Source organism: Protopterus annectens, chromosome 5.part0 (assembly GCF_019279795.1).
Source record: "Protopterus annectens isolate FY-2018-M chromosome 5.part0, PAN1.0, whole genome shotgun sequence".
NCBI classification, from domain to species: domain Eukaryota; kingdom Metazoa; phylum Chordata; order Ceratodontiformes; family Protopteridae; genus Protopterus; species Protopterus annectens.
In genome coordinates, this window is record NC_056735.1 from 828,762,304 (window position 1) to 828,781,563 (window position 19,260).

Sequence of the window (19,260 nt, forward strand, 5' to 3'; positions counted from 1 at the left end):
GTTTATACAAGTCATAAGGAGGGCATTTCGTTGCATCAGTTTTCTATCTGAGAGGTATTCAGCTCATTCCTTTCATATTGGTAGGGCTTCAGATTTGGCAAGGGAAGCCAGATCCATTGGGGTTATTAGAAGAGTTGGGAGATGGTCTTCTAATGCATTTTTATCTTACATTAGATAAGGAATTTCATTGTATTATTTATTTTTTTCTCTTTTAGGAAATCAGGTTGTCATCTTGGGCCATTCCTATATCCACTGGGCGGAGAAAAGGGCAGCAGTTAGGATGGATGGGAAGAATTTGGGATGGTCTTGGTTAGTTGGATGGTTACTTGGCATGGGGTTAGAGGTGTTAGGTGGGCTCAATTTATGCATGAGTTTGAAGTGGTAAGGTTACGATTAGGTTTTCCATGAATATTGGTGGTACACTTAGACGGCAATGATTTGTAAATTCTTTCTAACAGTTTTGTGGATAATATAACAGAGGATTTGTTTAAGTTGCAAACTCTATGCCCTGGTATATGTATAGTATGGTTGGAGATAGTACCATGTCTAAGTTGGAGGAATGCTGTCAGTTGTCAGGCTTTGGATTGGGTTCAGAGGTTTGTTAACCAGATGTTGGCTTGGCAGTTGGGAGCTTTAGGCATGTACATGATAGAACATAGGGACTTTAAAGACAGAGAGTGTGTTTAGTTTCGATTTGATGGGGTGCAATTGAGTGACATTGGTTTAGATTTATTTAATGTACATTTGAAATTGTTTTTAGAGGGTATGATGAATGTTAATGGACAGATGAGGGGGAATATCCTGGGATTAGGCAGGTGGGTGGAGAAGAGGGACAGGCTTGCCCTCTTCTGTTCCCCCTGTAGGTGATGGTGCTGAGAGCACTGAGTTTTGGGATCAAATGAGTTGCTGGACACTGCTTGATAACAATAAGTGAGTTGAGTTTGGATGCTGATTATTCAGAAAGACTGACCAGGCACACTGCCGGATGGATGATTTGGACAGGCTGAGTAGGTACGCTGCCCTGACGGATGATTTGGACAGAGTGAGTGGGTACACTGCCCTGATGGATGCCAGGAAGAATGTGATGACTTCAGTTAATTTATTACTTTTATATGAATAAAGTTATCAGTTTTGTTGAATTAATAAAGGTCGTCAAAATGTCTTTTGGTGTTAGTGTGAATTATTGAAAGGGGCCAGGACAAATGCACACACACATGCATACACATACACATTCATGGACAAATGCATAGCATTACTCTTATATGTGAGTAATTTAAAAAAATCATGAGTAATTTGTCATTTTGTTCTTATATTGGTTTATGAAGTGCTGTATCATGATTCTGTACAGCAGCAACTGACCACATTTGTTGGTTGAATCCAAGTCCACATCATATCACTGCTGAGTCTGAACTCCTGGTGATATGTCCTACTGCTCTGTTCTGCTGTGTTGTGTCCCATCCTCCTGTTTAGTCTATTGGCATCGGTGATGTCATTTTTCAATATTTCCATGGTACTGCATATTTTGAAGTTTGAATATTCTGCTTTTCTGTCCTGGTTGGCTACTTTGTTTTTTTTTTCCCATGCCACTGCTCTTTCCGCTATGTTGTTTGGTTTCTTTATCTTCTTAGATATCACTGTGAGAAGTATAACCTCCTTACCTTGTTACCCTTCCTTGTTAGACTCCCATTCAATTTGTTTCATTGCCAAGTAAATACTTCAGTCCTCTGAATCTATAGTGTTTAGTCTGTGCTTTATCTGTAGGAAACTTCCATGTGTCTGTCTTCTCTTTGCAATGCCAAACTGCCTATTTGATACATACTCCCAGGGTGTGTTGCCAGGCATACACCTGCTTACCAAAAAGCTTTTTTTATATGATACCATTCTTCTGCCTCTATGACTCTGTGGAAAGTTGTCAATGGATTTTGCACAGATAGTATTCCATGGTACCGCTTTAGCATTATTATTTTCTATCACATTTTCCTTGGTTTTGAAACATGCTAAAGCCATTAGCAAATATTTTGACTGACCTGTTAATTATATGTTGTAACTAAAAATATTCTTCTTGTTTCATCTGTCTGGTGACCTGTCAGGTGAATTACTTCATGGATGATTTTTTTAATGAAACTGTTCCTCTTTTTTGCACTTATATGCCCCAGTACCCCAATAACTCACACATTGTTAATTTTTGAATGGTTATTGAAGCTGTCCATTTTTCTGTGTAAAGTTTGCTGGTCCCTGCCTAGATAGCCCTGTCTGTCCTCATGCTTAATGAAATGAAATGTAGTTTTAGGGCGTCCAATTTTTTCTCCTGATAAGTCTGTTCATTTAGCTTCCATTACCATAAACGTATCTTGCTGTTTCTTTAAATCTTCACGGTAGGTTTCAACATCTTGTATGACCACCATCACCTTTTCAAACATTATTAGCCTTTCTTCTTCTGTTCATGTTTTATCAATGCTAGCTATTTTATATTAAAGCTTGATAGACATATACAGACAGTTAAGCATATCAGAAAAATATATTTTAATGTTTTTAAAAACTATTTAGCCATTTAGAAACTATGCAGCTATTCTTGTCATAGGCTGATCACTTCCTGTTTGCATAGATGGCAATTTCAATGTTATATTGGTAATAATCACCTACTGCAGTATATGACATTTAGTTACTTGGTAACTTTTATATGTTCAACCTAAATGTATTGATTTCTTGGAAGTTGTATGTGTCTTATTTGTCAAATCTGAAAGTGTTACAGTTTTGTCACCTATGGACCTTTGCTATGTCTGAATAATGTCCTCTGTGTAAAAGTACATTGCCAAGATAATCAAATTCTGATAAATTAACAAGCATTTAAATAAGTAAAATCTTCTATTTTAGCAGAAACATTTGCATGTGGACGACTTGTAGCTGGTACATCACCAACAATCATTCCAGAAACTGATCAAGGAAATATCAACATCCATAAAGATACTTTTAGCAAAGGCTACAGTGATGATATTAAAAAGATTAAGCAAAATCCGTCAAGTCACACTGAAGCAGTTGGAAATCCTCATTCCGGAATACATCGGGAATACTGCCCTGTTGGACACTGCCCTTGGCAGGTAAGTAATTTGAAACACTTATATATACCAAAGTTATACTAATTACATTTATAATATAACATAATATTGTTACTATTTACCATTTAAATGCCAGTAATGCTAAACAATTGGTAGTGCAGCATGCTAAATTCAGGTTTAATAGCCTTAAATCTGAGTGCATATTAATGTATAATTCTCTGATCTTCTGATTGCATACTGTTATGAGTTTCATCTAGTCTGTTAAACAGATGCAGTGTCACACTTTGTCCTTGAAAGCCAACATTTTTGTCTACTGGTTTAAACCACCTAGTAAAGACTAAATACAATAATTAAACAATTTATGAAATAGTTGTAACTCCCAAATCAGCTAGCATATTTTCCACTTTTTTCCCAGTTGCAAAGTCTCATATATACTGTATCCGATTTCAAAGATAACTTTGTATAACTATTGAAATTATTCATACAAGTTTATTCTGCAGTTAAATGGATTGTATATGGGGCACAGACTGACATCCTGGCATTATGTCAATTTTATTATCCTAGTCTTAGAAAATGTATTCATTTGAATTATTTTAGTTATTTAATGGAACATACTCCATCTAAGTATCCTTATGTTGAACTTGGTGACTCAGTTTATATCTTTTCAAATGTTTATATATATATATGTATATATATATATATATATATATATATATATATATATATATATATATATATATATATATATATAGTTATTTTGAAACAATTCATGTTTCACAAAAACTTATGTTGTCAATGTAACAAAATGTAATTTTGTTGATGCATCTGTAACAGCATAAAAGTATCCTTAGATCAGTTTGCCCCATACAGTTATCAAGTGTATATTACATCTATACATATATTAATCTGAGAAAATGATTAGCTATTTGTAGCAACATGCTCTAATGCTTAAATAGATCATTCTGTACTCTTTTTTAATTTCTCCAAGTCTTTTGGGTTTCTAATACCATAACAGGAATGGACCCCATTTCTAAGTCAAAGTACAATTAAAGTTCATGAAATTAGTATTGTTTCAATCTTTGATGTCAGTCAGTAGTGCTCTCCACAGCACCCACAATTTACCCAGTAATGACTCTTGCAATTCATATGGAGTTACATGTATTGGTAGCATATGTAAATAAGATTGTAAACGCTTCTTTATAAGACCTGCTGATCCTACTTCTATTGGAACTGTCTGGGTATCTTTCTTCGACATTGCTCTTGTTTCTGCCTGCAAATCCTGTACTCTATCCATTATGCAAAAATAAATGATGGAAAAGACCAAATGCTGGTGCTGAAAATGTCTTATCAAAACATAACGTGTGAGTTCTGAAAAAATGATTACTTAAAGGAGTTATCCCAAGGTTTTCATAGTAATTTCCAGTAAACGTATGATTCTGCCTAATGTCTTTATTCACAATTATTGCATGCCAACATGTAAGGCTGGTATGTAGTATATACCAAATCACTTTGGGGGTCATATAGAATCATACACAAAGGAGCAAGAACCTGCATATGATCTTTCTTAATTATAAATATAAACTATGTGATCCAGTCACTACATGTCCAAGTGAAACCTCACAATGGTCATAAGCAATTTGCAAACAGTACACATTTACATAAGGGTTATACTCAATGGTGTAGTTGTAGGACTTCCAAATGCATACAAACACAATGTTCACTGTTTGTTAGCACCGCCATCCCTCTTCTTTACTGATATATTACTTAGCAGGCAGAGATGAGCAACATACCAGTAACATATCAGTGCTAAAAATAATATATATATATATATATATATATATATTGAGAGAGAGAGAGAGAGAGAGATGTAGCTAGATTAGACCAATAGATAGATAGATAGATAGATAGATAGATAGATAGATAGATAGATAGACGGATAGATAGATAAGAACACTCTTTTACACGGTAGGAAAAATTATGCTGGCAGCATAACTTCCAAAACTGCACATAACTATTGCTGCCTCAACCACACCATACCCTCTCCCACACAGTAATGCTTCTGAGCTCCCACCAGAAGGAGCATGTTTCTCTGTCATTCTTACTAAACAGCAGTTTTTTTTATGAACTGCAGATAGGCATAATGGGAGACCACAGCAAAGCAGAGAGCAGGCAGATAATAATGTATGCATCTGCCATGTACCTATGTTCTGCAACATTCAATGTCAGAAGCACAACACAGTGATAAGGAATATAATGGAAAGGCATAACACACTTTGTGTGTTATGTGATCCTGTGTGATGGTTATAAAGGCAGACACTCATTTCAGTACTGGTGCAGTTTGCTGTCATCCTTCAATTGCATTCACAATACTGAGAAAATACAGACAAAACATGGTTGTAGGTCTCTCTGCACTATGCTTATGAATATCAGGGCACATTTTTATAACCTTCAAATGCAAACAGACAAGAACAGATTTTAAATCTGGAACATTAGATAAACTGTCAGAAGATATTAATTGTAATAAAATATTTATGCACTAGTATACGAGTTATCTGGTACAAAATGTCAGATTCCATAAAATCTACTAAATGATAACTCAGTACAGTAAATTTAAGAATGATCTGGAAAAAATGGACATTACTGGTCTTGCTCATAAGAAGTTCACAAGTATATGGCCCTACCACTCCTAGAATAATTCCACCATATATTAATAATAATCTGTCTACAGAGCCTTTCCTTCACTCAAACATGCCATGAACTGCAAGCACTACAATAACTCTCACTTAAGCACAATAAATACATTGTTAATTCTGGCATTTGTTTATGCAGATGCTGTTTGGCCACTATGACTGTTTATATTACATAAATGCCTATTTTCCCAACTGTCTAAACCCACCCTATGCTGGAAAACAAAAGCTCTGGAAAAATTATATGTTAGGTCAGATGTAATAAATTGATAATTGGCTAAGATCAGAAGTCAAAATGAAGAACCATAATTTCCCTCATAAAGTGAATTCTGTACTAACTTTCATAAAAACTTCATTATCAATACAATATTAAAGAAAAAAGGGCATGGACAGTAAAAGAAGCAGTAGGGAAAAATGGAGTTCTAGCCCGTAAAGTGCATTAATACAACCCTAAATTAATTGGTCGGATATTGACTGACAAAATCTTACACGTTAATGTGTGTAGTTATCTCTTTCTATCTATCTATCTATCTATCTATATATCTATCTATCTATCTATCTATCTATCTATCTATCTATCTATCTATCTATCTATTCTACTTTTAAATTTGAAGGTGTTTCTACTTCTGGCTAGGTATATATATATATATATATATATATATAGATATATATATATATATATATATATATATATATATATATATATATATATATATAGATAGATAAATAGATAGATAAATAGATAGATAGATAGACAGATAGACAGATAGATAGAAAATAGAGAAACTATTCAGTAAAACTGCAATGGTGACTCAGCCAAGCTAGAGTTTTCAATGTGTAACACATTAACCCTCCTACAGTGAAGACCATGGGATATATGCAAATGACCTCTAAGGAGATTCCAGTATTTCAGCTACATGACTTCTGAATGTCTGTGACTTTTTACTTTTTTAAGTCTTTATGTGTAATAAAATTTGTTTGCCATTACAAACTCAGTCACTGGAACACTGAATTAACAGTAATATAGAGGAATATCAGAAATCACACTGCTGAGTCCTGGTTGACTTTTTTGAGTCAGTCACCAGAGCTGTGGATAAGGGCAAGGCAGTTCATGCAGCCTATCTCGATCTGGCCAAGGCTTTTGATACCATTCCCCACTCAGGAATTACTGATAAACTCACCAAACTAGGCATCAACCCCTATTTCACTAGGTGGGTTGCAAACAGGCTCAAAGATAGAACTCAAAGTGTGAAAGTAGCAGACTCCAAGTCAGACTGCCAACAAGTCACGAGTGGAATGAAGACTCACCAAACACTCAGAAGGCCAAGTCTCAATTCCACTGAAAATGCAAAGTCCAACGCAGTATAAATATAAATACAAATTTATTTTAAGCTATTGAAACCATACACTTTTCGTCAGCTAACAATCTGACTTCTTCAGAAAGAACAAACAAACAATCAGTGCCTCCCCTTCATTGAGAACATTTAAATAGTTCACTAATTGAGAATAGCAAGTCACATGGTTTGACCTCTTCTGAATTAAAGTCCCAGCGCTAAAAAGTCATGAGAGGAGTCCAACAGTGACTAGTCCTGGGTCCTCTCCTTTTTGGCATCTACTTCTCAGAAGTCCAAGCCAACACGGAGGGAGTCTGGCCGACTGAGTTTGCAGACAACTGCAAAGGCCTCATTGAGACCAATGACTGGTGTTGAAACAATGGCCTTAAGCTTAATGCCAAAAAATGTGCCCCATCCCCTTTGGGAAAAACTGAATTCCCACTGATTACCACATTGATAGGAGCCCACTGAAGACTGAAGGCATTATAAGAGATTTTGGGACACAGGTAGGCAGCAACCTCTCCTTCAACCACCACATTGCCACTGTGGTCAGAAAGTCCTTCTATGTGGCACATCTCATTACCAAGGGTTTTGCATCCAGGAAGAAAGAGGTCATCATCTCTCTCAACTCTTCCCTCATTAGGGCAAGCATCGAGTATAATGCCCTATTTGGCATATACCTCACTAGACAGATGCAACAACTGGAAAGGCCACAGAAGTACCTCACGAAGAGGATCCTAGGCCTTAAACACAAGTCCTACACAGACAGACTCAAAAAACTCTAGCTATTCTCTTGTCTACTAAGAGGCGATCTTTGCTTGACTTACAAAGCCATGTCTGACCCAGCTCTGTTAGAAATACTACATCTAAAGAAATCCCAATCCCTCCACACCACATGCTCCAGAGACCTCAACCTCATTACCACAATCAACAGAACATGCTGGAGGGACAGGGTCATAACCCAGAGATTGCCCATGCTCTGAAACAGACTTCCCATACATGTCAAGCAGAGCACCTCACTAGCCCTATTCAAAGGAAATCTTGATGAGTGGATGGGAAATAAAAAGTTCACCCAGTGGCTCTACTTGATAAAGGCACTGTGAACTAATGTCAGATGGCACGATGCCAGAGCATTTCTACAGGCTAAGCCTATAAAGCCTCCAGGGACATTAGCCTAATACATACCTATAAAAACCTACAACATTAAACTCCCTGATTTTCAAACTCCATGATTTCACCTCTTCAGGACCAGTGTTAGCATTTGTTTCTTGGTACAGAAGAACAGTGTGTTTTAAAATTCAGGTTTATCCAATATTGTATATTTTTGAAAATGTAATGTTCACTGCTACCTCCTCAGTACTGCTGAATTCAACATTTTTTAGATGGAGCTTATGACAGTAAACTATATATATATATATGGTTCTACCTGACATAGTCGAAACCACACAACACCGACAACGACATCACCGACACCACATAATCGACAGTCCATTAACACGAAACCTCACATACCCGACAACGAAATAACCGACGGTACACAAACACGAAACCCCATACACTGCACACACCACAATAACAACAATAAAAAACAAAACACATCCCCATTCCACAAACCACACACACAACACAAGCACACCAAAATCCTTACAAACCCACACTAAACCTTACCCTAACCCTAAGGTCCGTCACTATCGCACGATTTAACCCGCTCCTAAGCCTAACTCACTTAACCCACCCCTATCGCTCCCTAACCCTCACTCACTTAACCCACCCCTATCGCTCCCTAACCCTAACTCACTTAACCCACCCCTATCGCTCCCTAACCCTAACTCACTTAACCCACCCCTATCGCTCCCTAACCCTAACTCACTTAACCCACCCCTATCCCCACAGACCGTCAATATCCACACTTACCTGACTCGCACCCTAACGTCCGTCACTACCGCATACTCACACAGCCTTTTCCCATGTCGGCATCCTCAGCGTCGGTGTTGTCATCCGTCGTGTCGGTCTTCTGCATTGTCGATGTTCTGGAGCTCCGGATTCCGTTGTCGGTCTTCTGCGCTGTCGACGAAGTCAGGTAGAACCATATATATATATGTGATATATGTGTGTGTTTAGTGTGTTTATGTGTGTGTGTGTGTGTGTGTGTGTGTGTGTGCATGTGTGTGTGTGCGTGCATGCGTGTGTGTGTGTGTGTGTGTGTGTGTGTGTGTGTGTGAGGTATCTTTCTTTTCATTGAATAGACACATGATTAACCTTTGTTAGGTCGACACAATTTGATAGAATGAAACAGATGGTCAGCATATGAGCATGATCAACAATCCCCAGGTAGTGGAATATTCCCTTTCCCTGGTGACTGTATGATCTCAAAATTAGTACATATAATTAGCAGGGGGTATGGGAGTACAAGTCGGCTTGCCTTCATGCAAAAAGGATTGTTTTAGTTTTGCCTACTCTGGAGTTAATCTGTGGAGCATATGATGTTTGATATTTTTAATATATATATATATATATATATATATATATATATATATATATATATATATATATATATATATATATATATATATATATATATATATATATATTGGGTTATATTCTTTTTATCAAGACTGCATTTGGCAAAAGTTAAGTTTTGCAGCATTTTATCTCCAAATGCTGCTAACTGAAAAGTGTCCATGTTTGTAGTTAACAGGGCCAGTGAATGGGATTGTGTCATTTACTTGCCCACTTCTATGCTAACTTGTAAAGGGGAGGGATTAGGGTCAGGGAATAGAGAGGAAGTTTAGGTTTAAGTAGCAAAAGGGAAGTCAGAATTAGGAGGCTGAAAAGGGATCTTATGGATATGCAGCAATCAGGGAATTTATGCACTGGTAGTTGAGTTTTATGGTTAGCAAGATATCTTGAGAATTTAGGCTTAAGAGCAGGAGAGTCATTTTAGAGTTAGAGTCCGTGATTTGGTAGGGTTTTAGAATGCAGCTGTACTGAGTTGTGGGACAGTTACATAAGATAGGAGGATTGGGATAGTTGATGTAGGACAAGTGATGTTTCAGGTTGCTTGACTGGTTTTAAAAGTTTTTATTAGGTTGGGATTCAGTGACGTTCATAAATACATACATGTATATCTATCTATATATATATATATATATATATATATATATATATATATATATATATATATATATATATATATAAATCTTAATTTATAACAATGGCAGAGGACAACTGACCTATTAGATTAGTTGCTATATGGGTATCCAGTTTGTTCTGTGCAAAGGACAAATATAGTGCAGACTACTTGTATGTTATGTTACATTCAGTTACAGATCCCTACTCCCTTGCAGACTTCAAAATATGACAAACTGTCACAATCTTTAAATTAATTTAACAGGAAAAAGAAATACTCCAACAGTAATAAACACTAAATCAATTAAAAATCAACACTAAATTCCAGAAATACACATCCCACTCACATTAAAAAGTCTGTATAAAAGTAATAATAAAAGGCAGAGCCAGATAATGGTTAAATGAGGCCCTGGGAAGGGTAAATGACCGGTGCCTCCCTAGCCATTCCAGTGTCCTATTACTCTTCTGTCTCTTCCCAGTTACCATAAAATCACTGTTCAATTACCATAATACATTTTTCAAAGCTATACTTTCTTCTTTGCTTTTACACTGATCATATAGATTTAGATTTAATTTAAAACTTATGTTTAATTTCCAATTTGTTAAGGGGTAAAAGCCTAAGTACAGCCTGGTTGACCTGGGTTTGAATAGTGGCTTTTGCAACTGATGGAGTGATGGGGAATAATGAATGTGCCCATCCTGGTTGAAAGGATGTTCACTGATGATGCTCCCTTAGAAAAGTCATGGTTTAAAGAGGGTAGTTGAACTTAAGCATAGTCAGTGAGCATGGGAGGCTGTACAGTTAAGTGGGTAGTACATACAAAAAAAAAAAAAAACACCCAGGACAGTATCAGAAACAGTCAATCCCACAAGTTGCCCCAAAACACCCCAACAGTATAATAGAAAGTCTCGGAGGCTAGGAGTTTATAGACACTGTCTCATTTAACTGTGGATAATGAGTGGCACTCAAGTATAGTTTCCATTTCAGTTCACAGTTATTAAGGTGTTTATCCATAATAACAATCATTTCTTGAACTAAAATTTGTTCTAAGACCACAAATTTAAACCAATTGTCTACTGCTTCCATCATATGTCTAAATAAAGTATGTGTGGTCTTCTTTTTAATATCTAAGTCGTGTTCATAAATTCTTTCTTTTAATCTTCTCACAGTCTTACCAACATAACATTTTGAACACAACTCACTCTAATTTTTCTCACTCACAAAAAGGACCTATTCCATTTTCTTGTGCCACAGTCCAGTAAAGATATCCTGAATGTACCTTATAGGTTCATAGGTTCATAGGTTCATACTAGGCTATCTGCCCTGGGGCATTTATAAGCCTAGCCCGATTGTGTTTGGCTTATGCCACCCCTTGATTTGAGTATACTGTGCCCTTTTTAAAGTTTAGTTTACTGTGCCTCTGTCTAATAGTGACATGGAAGTAATCCCCAGGACAAACCTATGATCCCCCATCCACTCATCAAGATTCTTCTTGAAGAGAGTCAGTGAGGTGCTCTGCCTAACATGAATTGGTATTCTATTCCAGAGTGAAGGGAGCCTCTGGGTTATGAATCTGTCCCTCCAGCATGTTCTATTTATTTCTGTGCTGAGGTTCAAGTCCCTCGAGCGCGTGGCTCTAAGGGATTTAGATTTACTGAGGTGGAGCATGTCCATTAATTCTGGGTTGGACATAGCTTTATATGTCAGGCATAGATCGCCTCGAAGTAGGCAGTATGCAACTGAGTAGAGCTGGAGTTTTTTTAACCAAGCAGCATATGGCATCTGTTTGAGTCCCTTGATCCTTCTGGTGAGGTACTTTTGGGCATTATCTTCTGGGGATTCCAGCTGTAGAGCTCAGATAGGAAACTCTTTTTGGATTTCATTTTCACGCGCTGCATTTTCTATCAGTGGGTGAATAGTGCATTCTGCTGCTTTGACTGTTCTTTCTGAATAGAAATTTTGTATATGGTTCTGTTTTTACTTTGACTTGCACAATAAGCCTGTTGATTACAAACTTTATTTGAAAGTTTTGATAGGGTTATGTTGTTCTATGTTAAACATTTCTGACAGGAATTTGTTCCTCAATTTATGATTTATTTCCTTTCTAATACTGTTTCAGACTGTTTTCATTCTTTTTGACTGAAACTATTCTTTTTTTATAAAAAATACTTTTGCACATGTATTTTATGCTTGGAACTATGTTACTGCAACTTACATTTTATTTGGTGTAATCTTTAAAACAGCAAACCCCGCAGCAATAAACTTCAGATTACTTTTGGCACCATTTTGTATGCTAAACATTTCTGACAGGAATTTTTCATCAGTTTATGATTTTTATCTTGTATAATAGTATTGTAGGCTGTGCCCATTCATTTATACTGAAAATAGCTGTCCTTTTACAAAATCAGGGAACTTTTGTGCATGCACTTTGTGCATTAAACTGTGTTAATAAAACACTGTAATTTTCTTAGTGCAGTGTTAAGAATATTTTCCCTACAGAAACATTCTGTAGATTGCTATTTACAGGGAGAAATGTGAGATTTGTGCATCTTTTTACTAGCTGACCATACAGCCAGTATTTGGTATTGAGTTGGCTAGTTTTTTGTCCTCTAACATGATGGACACAGACCTCCCCATGTAATCTTCCCCATCTGCACCTAAAAAATGAAATAATAACTCAAAAATATGCTTCAGTCTCTGACTTGTGACGCTGCAGTAGCTTTAGCTTGGGCAGGCTGTCAGACCACTCAACTTCTGTTACCTTCAGGTCCCTTCAGGTGGTCATAATATCACAACTGTGCTTGACATGAGAGTCAGGCACATCTTGTAGTGCTGTGCCATTGCCTGTTTCAGGTATGGACAAATGAAACCTGTTAAGTGCAGGGGAACTCAGGGGTACAGGATCTATTGCCAGGAATGATAGTTTTCCTCCAGAGAATTGTCAAACTGTGTATTGCATGCTTAAATGAAACAGGGCCCCTCCAAACAGTGTTGCTGCAGTCTGTGACTGGTGTCTCATCTGTGATGGTAGCTATGGATAGACCCATGGCTTAGTCATTTAGTTACAAGGTGCACACCTGGGCTATAGTAATGCAAGCACTTCTACTCCTGGTCAAACCTGCTAACAACCATATTTTTAAGGGGATACTGTATCTGATGACTCTGCTCTGTCTGTGTCAGATCAGGTGAGTTCCTCTTATGACAAAAAGATACAAGGACCCAAACAGATGTTTTCCTTTCCCTCCTTTAATCCAAGATATGGGGGTTGTCTTCTAGAAAGTGTGCAGTTCTCCTCAGTTCTTTGAGGCTTTGCCTAAAAAGGAATGATATGCCCAACCTCACCTGGTCTCCAAACAATTTTTATCTGCAGACCCTGCTTCTGTATCTCCTGTGACAATTGTTAATACAAAGATCACATCTTTTTACTCAGTCTCTGAAAATTAAGTAGGCAAGTGGCTAAAATCTCAGGGAAAGAAGTTGGCATAGTCTGGTATAGGAGCTTTTAAAGTGTTCAACTACCACTATTTTCTGTGGAAGTTTGTGTTAAGATTTGTGTGCAGTTCAGATCAGTTTGCTGTATCCTTATCTGCAGAACAAAATGTTTATGTTAAAAATATTGTGTTCATTGTCTCTCAAGTGTTAAAACATGTTCTAAAAAGTGCCTTGGAGGGAACTGATACTATTTCCAGAAATATGGTGTTATGGTGATGATTAAGAAGTATGCTGGGTTGAACGCCAGTAATTTTGATGATGAGTTAGGAAATGAGATTATGGGTGCTCCTCTTTAGTCTGATTGTGTATTTGTTACAGAAGATAATCAGATCCTTATGCACTGGGATGACTGAGGTAAATTGATGCAAGGAGTATTGAAAAGGTTTCATATTTCCCAGTTCTCCTTTAAGTAATAGTATTATTAAGTGGCCTAACCAGCAGAAGTTCCAGCTAGACAAAAACCAAGGGAATAAAAGGAAACAGCAAGATAACAACTCCAAAGAGCCTAATAAGAAGGGTTCCTTCCCTAGAAAGGAATACTCCCCTTCCTTTTATGATTATGCTGAGGCATGGCACACATCTTTATCAAGTTCCCTATTTGGTGCCTTGTCTTTCAAGTTGGCTCATAACAGGGTGGCTTGGCCATCAGTGATTTATGATGAATGGGTGGAAACACTGTTGCCAGGAGATTCAGATGGAGGTGAAAACATCTTTCACCTACATTCAGGGGTCCTCCTCATCTACTGGACCAGACTTTGTTATTCCTCCTATTCTCCAGCAAATGCCAAACTAAGGGGTCATAGAACTGGTCATCTCTTTGCAAATAATGAAATATTTCTTCTCTAACATTTTGTTTGGCTTTCCAATATGAATAGTTATAGAGAATGGCTAGGAATCATTCTTTTTGAACACATTTGTCAAGGTCCCCATTTTCAAGATGTTCATCTTGCAGACAGTGATTTCCCTGTTTCTAGATCACTGCTTCATGTGACTCTGGTTTGATGGATACCTTTCTTCATATCACTATTGCTAATCACTTCCAAGGATATCTGAGGTATGTTGTGTCTGCATCACACTATCAGTTTTCACTATTTCCCTTTGGGCTATTCAGTGCAATGTGAGTGTTTACCAAATGCCTTGCTCCAGCTTTGGCCCACTTGTGATCTCTGGGTATTCACATTTTTTCCATATTTTGATGACTTACTGATCTATGTAGAGTCTCTATCCAGGTGTGTGGAATCACTAGAGAAGGTCTTATCCTGACTCCCCATCCAGGGTTTAAATTGAACCTCTTAAAGTCATGTTTGACACCCTCACAAGGATTAAACTTTCTTGAGTTTTTGATCAACTTCAATAAGATTCTGGATCTTTGGCTTGAAGAGAAGGTCCTGTCATGCTAGACAGTGTTTCGAGAATTCTCCCTGAGGAATGATGCCTCAGGGAAAGAATTGCTAGGTTTTTTTTGGACTAATGGCATTCATGATTCTCATTTTATCAATTTTACCACTGGCCCATCCTCTCATTAAAAAAAAAAAATCAATGGTATATCTGAACTCATTGGATACAGCACCTGCTTTCCGTGGAATCCCATTTGCCAGTACTGCCCTTCATCAGACGAAAGTTACTGAAAAATTAAATGCAGATGTGCTGATGCCTGCTTGCTTGCTGGTGCTTTGCTAAAACCAAATTCAGATTAATGCACTGAACTTTGCAGACTATAACCTCTTCAGAACTATTTTATGTGCAGTACTAATAAAATAACTTGTCTGTGTAACAGATGACACATACAATACAGTACAGTTTACAGCTGTAATATTTTAGGTTTGGATTTTCATGACCAGTATAGATTAACAACCTTCCAGTACATATACCAGATCTATCAAAAATCAGATCTAACATCATACACTTTTAATGTCCTTTATATAGATTTTTATGAAAGCAGTCTTTGGAATCAAAGTGAGTATTTTTTTCTGATGTCATACAGCCTGTTCATTAAAGCAAGATGCTTATCAAACAGTAAATTAGGACATATGGCAGCCATTTTAATGGCATATACACAAGGGCACCCTCTCAAAGCTAAGCTGCTAGATAATTTCAAAATCACCCTTTCAGATAAATTAATGGAACAAAGCAAACACTTTAGGCTTGCCTTTCAGATACTATATCAAACGTCAGACAGGGACACGCAAAAAACAGAAATACAAAAACAGTTAAAACATTGATTCTTAGAGCAAATAAAAGGGGTCCCAAGGAATATTAAATGCATTTATGAAGAAAATTCAGATACCCTCACTGATTTGGTACAAAAATTAATCAGGGGATGGACTATGGCCAATGATGGGGCATTATACTCACACCATATCTTTGAACTGGGAGAAGGGGGTGACCCATTTGAGGTAATCAATGAAGTGGAAAGCTGTGGAAGGTAATGGTGGTGTGACCAACCACCAGCAGAAAGAACTGCATCAGGACTGCCACCTCCTGCTTCTGTATTCCTAACTCCAGGATCCAATACAGGTAATGCAGAAAAGGTAGCAACATGTTTTTTTCTGTAAAAAAAAATAGGGCATATTAAGCAAGATTGTGATCATTACAAGGCTTGGCATGAATACAAAGAAGAACAGGGTGTGTTTCCAAAAACAGAGCCAAAAAATTCACAAGACAATTCAGAAAAACAAGTCAATGCACAGAGACCTTACAATATTGGTAAAGGCAGCTATAAGGGTCATCAATACACAAGAAAGGGGAAGTATCCCCTGTAGATTTTCAGACACCTTCGCATGTAAATCCAAAATACTTGATAGAGAAAGCAGAGGAAATAGCTATGTGGCAGTTACATAAAGAAATTGAATAATCTAAATATGTAGATCAGTTAGATACAGAGGAAGATGACAAAACAAAAGTGTACACACACTGTTATATTTTACTACATATATATTCTAAACAAAAGTGTATATGCACTGTTATAAATGTCTAAATATATATCAAACAGTTGCAGTTCTACAGAGATTAGTGGAATATCAATCCAGGGATTCCTTTTCTCCCCACAAATGACAGTCCATATAGCTTCATCCAACTTCACTTGAGGAACTATATAAATGGGGAAGGAAGTGCTACCCACTTGGGGGATCAAGGATGTGGAGAAGCCCACCAATATCTAGGAGATGTTGGCAGTGTTCATGACTTGAAAGTCCTTCACAACCTTTGGTCACCAGGTCCTTTCCTGATAATTACAAACATAACCACAATGATGTAGTACCTAAACAAACTAGGGGGTAATGATAACCTGGGAATGGGCTTCTCCATATTCGTCAGGGATCATGCATCCCATCAGAGCAGAATGTTGTGGCAAACAGACTTAGCAGATCCTGGACAGACTCACATGAGAGAACACTCAGGGCAGTGGTGTTCCAAGATCTAGTCCAGATGTGGGGAATGCCTCGAATATATCTGTTAGCCTCCTTTCAAAACAGATAGCTGGAGAAATTCTGTTTCAGATATCCCTGCAACCATGCTTGGAGGATAGATGCAATCTCATTCCCTTGGATGAGAATGCTCCTGCATACATTTCTACCCTTTCCACTGATTTACATGGGAAAGGCACTTTTTACCAGGGCCTTTTCATCAGTGACATACAGTGGATTCTAGAAGTATTCTACGGGCAGCAACTTGGTCCTTTCTTCTTACTTTCATGAAGCACTACAAACTGCATGCTTTACCAGATCCAGTGCATGCTTTTTGAGGATTGTACACCAGTTGCTCCTAAAAATCTAACCTAAAAACTTAGCAACCAATTGCTACAGTTTATACCCTGGCTGTACTGACTGCTACATCACTCAGGTTTTAATTATATATATATATATCTATATATATATATATATATATATATCTATATATAAAAAAAAATAATTTTTTTTTACTTTTAAACTGCAGCATATATGGTTTGCTGCAATGTAGCAAGCAGTTGCCACAGTTCAGACACCACAAGGAGTGCTACAGAGCTCAGGTTTGACTGCAAATGTAATTCTGGCTTTTAAAAGGCAGTATTACATTAGAGAGTGATTGGGACTGACTGATCGCAAACCCCAACACTTTTTTGCTGGGGCTGTTGCCTCTCTTGCCCAGCCCTAGCTATGCTACTAATTCTACATTGCACTGTGCTTGTTCACTAGAATATATACACACATTTTTCTAGCTTATTAGTCTAAACTACTCTGTTGTTGATTATATTTCTGTATTTTTGCTTGTGAAATGTTAAGCCATGAAGAGTCTTAAAGTGGCCAATATTGATTAGTCTACTACCCCGATAAACATAAATAAATAAACTGCAGGTCACAATCAATCTGGTAGTATATATCTGTCTCCTTAGCATAGTTTGCAATTAAATTTCTATATTACTACTCCTGGAATCACATTATCCATTTGGCATTTCAAATGGTACTTTATATTCTTTATTATACAATGACTGCCCATTAATATTCCAAAACGAGCACACTGATTGGTCATCGCAGTTAGCATCCCAGTTGTAAATCCAAGCATATGCCAATGGAAAATGGCATACACTAACTTTTAACTTTTTTTTTACAAAAATTTAATAAATAAAAACTAAAATGTGGACTCTGGACATAGCAGAGAGACAGGACAGAATAAATACTAGGAAAATCAGGTATGTTATTCAAAACTAAAGACATGTACCCCATTTTCCTTGCATTTCCTCCAATCTGTCTCTCTCTCTTCTACCCTTAAACTATCCAAAACATTTTTTTTTTCTTTAAAAAAAAAAAGAAAAGAAAAATGAAGCAGTGGAGACCGTCTTTTCTCCATTGCTTCCTTTTCAAAGCACTGATGTACTGGGTACAAGTGGAAATGCAAGTCCCATACTCATGCACAGTACATCAGAAATGAGAGCAGAATATGTACCAGCCATGAAAGGATAGTATGGCACCATTATAGAAAGACATTTTATTTAAGAAAAGTAAGTATTTTTTTTCTTAAATAGTGTCATTGTATGGTGCTGCAGTAGCATTTTCGCCTCACAGTAAGACGCTGTCCGGTTCAATTCTCAGCTAGAGCGCCTTCTGCGTGGAGACATGCGTGAATGGGCGTACCTTCGTTGAAGGTTGTGTATCAGGGCTGGTAACTCTGCAAGTAAAAAATCCACTACCAATCATTAGCAGACCGGAGTTCCACTGTGGCGACCCCTAACCGGGAAAAGCCGAAAGACACAAACAAAGTGTCATTGTATAATAGTAATAACTAACTCTGTGGTGTGGTATTTTAAGATTTATCCAAGGTTGGGTTTATTTGATCACTCAGACTTCACACTCATGATTAAACCACACCAACTGTGGGTAAATCTTAATATACCACATCAATATCGTCAGTTATTGCTTAAGTATTCAATGCTTGAATATTTGTACTAACGCTATTCACCTATTTGAATTTGTGTATTTTTTTTTTTTTTGCATCTGGGTGAAATTGATCTTCTGGAATCAGTATAACCTTGGTTGTACTCTCTCTCTTGTCCTATTTAAAGTATAATCTTTACATTGTACTGTTTT

General features: G+C 37.1%; 1 protein-coding gene across 1 annotated transcript in view; it reads left to right on the forward strand.

The window, feature by feature from the left end:
• LOC122802225 (coagulation factor VII-like) overlaps positions 1-19,260 on the forward strand; it is a 794,227-nt gene that overhangs the window by 727,418 nt on the left and 47,549 nt on the right. The window contains exon 11 of the mRNA XM_044071885.1: positions 2,875-3,098. Coding sequence (XP_043927820.1) covers positions 2,875-3,098 — 224 coding nt within the window. The remainder of the gene's footprint in view (positions 1-2,874; positions 3,099-19,260) is intronic.